Genomic DNA, 6000 nt, shown 5'->3' on the forward strand with positions numbered 1-6000 from the left:
CCCTACTCCCTAAAAAAAGAACCCAACACTCACACAGCTTCCAATTCACTAAACCTCAACCTAATTTCAAAATCATATTTTCATGAAACTAGACACTTATAAATATTTAAGGCCTTAAGTGACAGAAAGCAGTTAGGCATCTACTTCTTTAAAATATATAACTTCTACCCTAACCCTAAAACACTATATATATAATTATTATATATAATATAATAACACATAATATATAATACATGATATATAATATATGGTATACGGCATATGATGTAATAAAATATATACAATGTATAGATATACACATTTACCACTAGACCCTAAGGCATAATAGATTTTCAATAATCAATAATAACTTTTAAAGAGACTCCTGTGAGCTAGAAAACTACCAATGAAGAAGAGAGAAGAGAATGACTGACAAACCTCGAATCCAGGGCTTATTAGTAAGACTTAGAAATAATGTCGCCTTTTTGTTTTTCCTTATAAAGAATTAGTTTCTTGAGGGCTGGCTTACAGTTCTAGAAGGTTAGAATCCATCACCATCATGGCGAGGAACCTGGCAGCAGACAGGCAGGCATGGCACTGCCGCAGTAGCCGAGAACACGCATATCTCCAAACACCAGCCAAAGGGAGCACTAGCCCGAGAACACCCATATCTGTAAGCACCGGCCAAAGGGAGCACTAACCCAAAAACACCCATATCTGTAAGCACCAGCCAAAGGGAGCACTACCCCTGCGTGGAGCATTGCTCTTCTTAAAGTGAGCATGAGAAAGGTGTTGACTCTATCACTCATCTCTACCTTACTTGTATTTTCAGTATTAGTTTAAATAGTCAAGATTTAACTACAGTCATACTTGAAAATGGGTTGATGTCACCAAGAAATCAATAAATCTAAGCCCCAGGTCAGAATTTTTTCACTAGTAGAGTTAATTATAAAATAAACAAACAAACAATTCACAACACTCACTTGTGTTGTGAGGCAAGCCAGGTTTCCATTTAACCCTTCAACAGAGTTAACAAGTCTTGGGGAAAACCTGGTTTCCTAAGCATATATACAGATATGTTCAATCTTTTTTGGTTTTTGCTTCCATTATAAAGCTGCTCTTTGAGGCTGGGGAGTGGGCTCGGCATTAGGAGCACTGGCTGGGCTTGCAGAGTACTGGGTTTCTTTGCCTTTCACATGGCATCTCACGACCATCTACAGCTCTGCTGCCAAGGCTCCTGCCCTCTCTTCCCACCTCCATGTGCACCAGGCACACGCAGTGCCCATACTGACACACAGGATGCAGCACTCATACATAGAAGATAAACAGCTAGATATAAAAGCGCCTTTCCCCTCCGTTTCTCCTTAACTTTTTAATGTCTTCAGGATATCTTAGTTCTCTCTTGCTCTCTGAATAAACCTGAAGAAGTGAGAATGAGGGTCTCATGTCTATGACAATTCATGACAACGTTTATATAACCCAAAATAATCACCTGGTTAAACTCAACATTTTGGGAGTGAAAAGCATTCGGGTCTTTTGTCATTTCCAACTGCGTGCGGCCAGGAGAGCCTTCGATGTGAATACCAGAAAGGCACAACTCATTGATGTTCCCTCCGCAACTCCATGTTATATATTCTGCTTGTAATAATGTGGTAGAAATGTCAGGGATACTTGGTCCTGGTTTTGTTCAGACACATGGAATATGTAATTTTCTAAGGACAACCCAAGCTGAAAATTCTAGAGGTCCTCAAAGGCCGGCATTCTCATGGTTTCAAAAAGACATGTAATTTGGACAAGCTCCTAGGAATAAAGATATTTTTAGATTTTCCACTGAGTGTTCACCAGGTCTTTCTAAATTAACTGGCTATCCCATTCTGGTCAAATATTCAGATATATGTCATTAATTTTAAAAAAATAATTATCATATGTGCTCTCAGAACCATTCAAAATATAAGACCCATAGTTTTACATTTAAATTATAAAAGTAATTTACTGGTAGTATTTGATTTTTTTTGTTGTTGTTGTTGTTACCAATTACAGTTATTTGAAAATTGGGAGTGTAGAAAGGGATTCAATATGTAGCTCTGGCTATCCCAGAACTTGCTATGTAGACCAGGCTGGGCTCACAAAGAACCACCTGCCTCTGCCTCCATAAAGGCAGGACACCAATGTCGCTGCTGACACACACTCACACACACACACACACACACCAGCTCTGTTACAGTCATTTTTAAAAACCATTAACAATAAATTCTGGAGACCACTGACTTGGTCCATATCTATACTGAAAACCAGAAAACGTTGAATTCTTAACTCTGGAAATCTACTGATTTGGTTTGGCTTGGTTAACTTTCCATTTTATTATTTAAAAAAAAAAATTAATCTTTCTAGGTCAGTCCCTCATCTTTGTGAAAGAGCAGTATATCTGGGAGGAGTTGAAGAAAACAGTGATTTATACCGCAGCACCTTCCTCTCACAAGCACCAAGCTGTTTCTTTTCAGATCACTGCTTCCAGGGATTTTTTTTCCTGGAAAAAAATCAAAATAAGATCCGCCCCCCCCTCGCACCCCCAAATTACTGCCCTTGCAAAATAAAATTCCCCAGGTGTCTGCACAGAGCTGAATTTTAAAGGGCCACTTTACACCAACAGCCTTTAAAAACAAACTAAAGGCAGGCTTCAAAATAATCCCCTTGGCCTTGGAGGCTGGCTGTGGGGACAGGTGCAGGACATGCCTTCCTAGAGGCTGTCTCCCATGATCTGACCTCCTCCAGCTGGCAGCTTGGCACCCCACAAATCAGTTATCAGTAGGCCAAAGCCTGCATTCCCATCTGCGCTTTCCAAACGGTTCCTGTTGCCAAAGGGCTCAGATTGACCTGGCTCTCCGATGAGAACAAGCCTCCCATGTGACTTGCCAAGTTCCCCTGGAAGCATGTCTAAATTGTACTCTCAGTTCCCTCCTTAACCCCTCAGCCTCAGGGTTCATGTTCCCTTCCTTCCTCGAGTTTCCTAACACCGCCTCCTCGTCTTGACCCTCCGACGCCATGCCCTCTGCATCCAAACCGTTGCCCATGCTCGTGGCCCTGGTCCCTCCTAAAAGACCAAATTCCAATCCACTGGGCATGGTTGCAACACTTCCAGAGCTGTTTTGAGGGGATCTCTTTGGGGCCTACCTGTAGGCAGCTCGGCTGTGACTTCCTCTCTCGCCTTCTCCAGCTTCTCTCTTACCCAGGGAAATTCCTGGAGGGAATCGAGGAAGGTGTCAAAAGCTTTGGGGCCCCTGGAAGGCAGGATGTCCAGCAACAGCATTGTCTTCCGGAGGCCTGTGGTTTGAGCTTTGATTTCTTGAATGTGGTTTTCTGTCAAAATTCCTTCCTGGTAAAGGTACTGAAGAACCAGTCCTTCCACCAGTACCTCGGCACCCAGCTCCAGACGCAGGGAGCGGAGTACCTGCTTGTCTCTGGCTTCCATTTCTTCCTGGAAAGAGCCAAAATGAGCACCTAGGTTTCAGGAATGCTGATGGACACCCCCCCCCCCAAAGTCAGTGTATTGCTGCAAACTCATTAATGAGCACCTCAAAAATCAGTCAGGTCTTTATATCTTAAGAGGCTGCTGAGCCACGGTGTTTCCTAAGCGGCTGTTAAGCCAAACCACGGATATTTCAAACACTTCCCGGCATAATGAACGACACTCATTATGGATGTTTCTACCTCTGCTTCTCACGATAATGGGGCCCTATTTCAATTCCTTGTGCAGTAAGAGAGCCAACAGAAAACAGATCTGATCCCTTACTTAAAATGCAATCCCTAAGGATTACAGATTTATTAATCTATTTATATTATTATATAAAATTAAATGCTAGAAAATAGTGGATTTCAATATTGCTTTGCCAGAGTTAGTCCAGCACCCACGCTTTAGAAACTGCTAAAAAGCACCAGGGACATTTATTTATAGACCCTGACCAGCAATAGAAGACAGTCCGGAGGAAAGAAGTTTATAGAGCATTCAAAGAAAGGACAAGCACCCTCAAGAAAATGAGTGTTTGTGTGCCTTTACCGATAAGCCTCACAAGAATTCGGAATGTGGGTCGCAGTAGGGCCGTGAGCACGCATGCATGGGACACTGAATGAGCTCAGGTCGCTAGTGTGCTGCGGGGTGGCTTGCGGTGGCAATGAAGGCAAGGGGAGCAAGGGTGGCGGGCGGGGCTTCTGCCACCCTCAGCCCACACAAGCGGGACGTCGGATCCCAGCCTTGCTCGCGATCTTCCGCCAAATCGGGAGGTGGCAGGTGAGGAGGGCGTGGGTGACCGTTTTGTTTTGTTTTGTTTTGGCAGCGTGTTTCCATTTGGAACTTGTAAAAAGTTCCCTGTCTCGGCAGCTGAAAGCCGTGGTTGTGGCACAGTTAGAGCTACCGACGATTTTCACGGTAAATGAAGCCGCAGACTGTCCTCTCGGAGGAAACCGACCCCCGGCACCGCCACCCGAACCCCGGTCCAGCCCCCGGGAGAGCCGCGCAGGGGCGATGTCGCCACGGCGCGGGGACAGCGAGAGAAGATGGAGTCATCTTACTTACGTCTGCGACCACGTACCGTTTAAAAAAAAAAAAAAAAAGAATAACTAAAACTACAACCGGAATCCAGACTGCTAGGGAACCTGTACCATAAAGACCATCTTTGTTGAGGGCAAAAGTCCTAGACAGGAAGTATTGCGACCATCTTTGTTAAAGGCAAGAGCAGGAAGTGCTGTAGCCATCTTTGTTGAGGGCGCAAGACGTCAGGTTGAAGTTTGTTCCGCCATGTTTGCTGTGGGAAAAGAGGCACACTCTCCTACATTAAAAAAGAGAGAGAGTGGTTTAAAAACTCTAAGGCAGTAGTTCTCAATCTTCCTAATGCTTTGACCTTGTAATATGGTGTCCCCCAACCATAAAATTATTTTTGTTGCTACTTCATAACTAATTTTGCTATGTTATAAATCCTAGTGTAAACATCTGTGTTTTCTGATAAGTCTTACACTGCCACTGTGAAAGGGTTGTTACAGAGCCACAGGTTGAGAACAGGTGATCTACGTTATCTAAGTGAAAGAGTAAATGAATTGTTGAATCTTAACAGAAAAAACTCCATGAGAGCCTGACTATAATAAGCTAGTCAAAAGTTAATCTAGCAGTTAAGCCCTGAGTTCAACTCCCAGTAATATACACCTACATGCACAAATTACTTCATAAAATAAAACAATTAATAAACTCATTAATTAGTTGGGTGACATGTAACAAAAAGGATGTGTGTGCTAAAAAAATTTTTTGACAATAGAAAAAGAATATTTCTACCAGTACCTCCAGTTGAAAATAAAATATCTATAAACATATCAGTAGACACTTATAAATCTCCTTCCTCAACACCTTTCAACTGTATGTGCAAACTTACAATGCTAATATACTCCAGGGTTTCTATGCAGGCACTAGCTGTCTTACTGACAGTGTTTTTATGTAAGTGGTAGGAATTCTTTTTAGCATTTCAAATCATTGCAGTCTAGAGAAGCAGGAAAGTCAATTGTATCATCCAAAATCTCACAGCCAATACAGAGTAAAACCTAAATTCTAACCAAGTCCCTCTGATCTCCTGCTCTTTCCAGTACACCACACAACCATGTATGATTGACTCTATTCTTCTAATGGCAGTCAAAATATTGCTAGTGAATCACCCAACTGTCACCTCCTTGCACAAGCTTGAGCTACACAGAGGGTCCTTCATTATCTTTAGCTCTAGAATCATTGGTCTTTAAAAAAAGGAAAACAATAAAAGGTGAATAACTGTCAACAACAGCTTCGGTGATCATCCAAATGAGTATAGAGATAAATCTCTTGTGCACTGTATAAAAACATTGACCTGTCAATAAAAAGCTGATTGGCCAATGAGCTTAGGCATGAAGTTAAAAGGTGGGACATCCAGCAGAGAGAGAGAGAGAGAGAGAGAGAGAGAGAGAATATGTTGGGACAGAGACAGGTGAGAGAATGACCCCAGAATGCTG

The 6000-nt window shown here is 42.6% G+C and overlaps 1 protein-coding gene across 9 annotated transcripts in view; it reads right to left on the bottom strand.

Moving 5' to 3' along the window:
• Cradd (CASP2 and RIPK1 domain containing adaptor with death domain) overlaps positions 1-4703 on the bottom strand; it is a 149400-nt gene extending 144697 nt beyond the window's left edge. Inside the window, exons 1-2 of one of the 9 annotated variants that reach the window (NM_001330141.1) lie at positions 4566-4702; positions 3151-3450 (exon numbers count right to left, since the gene is read on the bottom strand). In NM_001330141.1, coding sequence (NP_001317070.1) covers positions 3151-3448 — 298 coding nt within the window. In that variant the 5' untranslated portion in view covers positions 3449-3450; positions 4566-4702. Of the gene's footprint in view, positions 1-3150; positions 3455-4033; positions 4314-4549 lie in introns of those variants that run through there. The other 8 variants (NM_001330175.1, NM_009950.3, XM_006513180.2 and 5 more) reach the window with 8 other exon arrangements.
• Between the last annotated feature and the right edge of the window lie 1297 nt (positions 4704-6000).

This window comes from Mus musculus, chromosome 10, assembly GCF_000001635.26.
Source record: "Mus musculus strain C57BL/6J chromosome 10, GRCm38.p6 C57BL/6J".
Classification (NCBI taxonomy): Eukaryota; Metazoa; Chordata; class Mammalia; order Rodentia; family Muridae; genus Mus; species Mus musculus.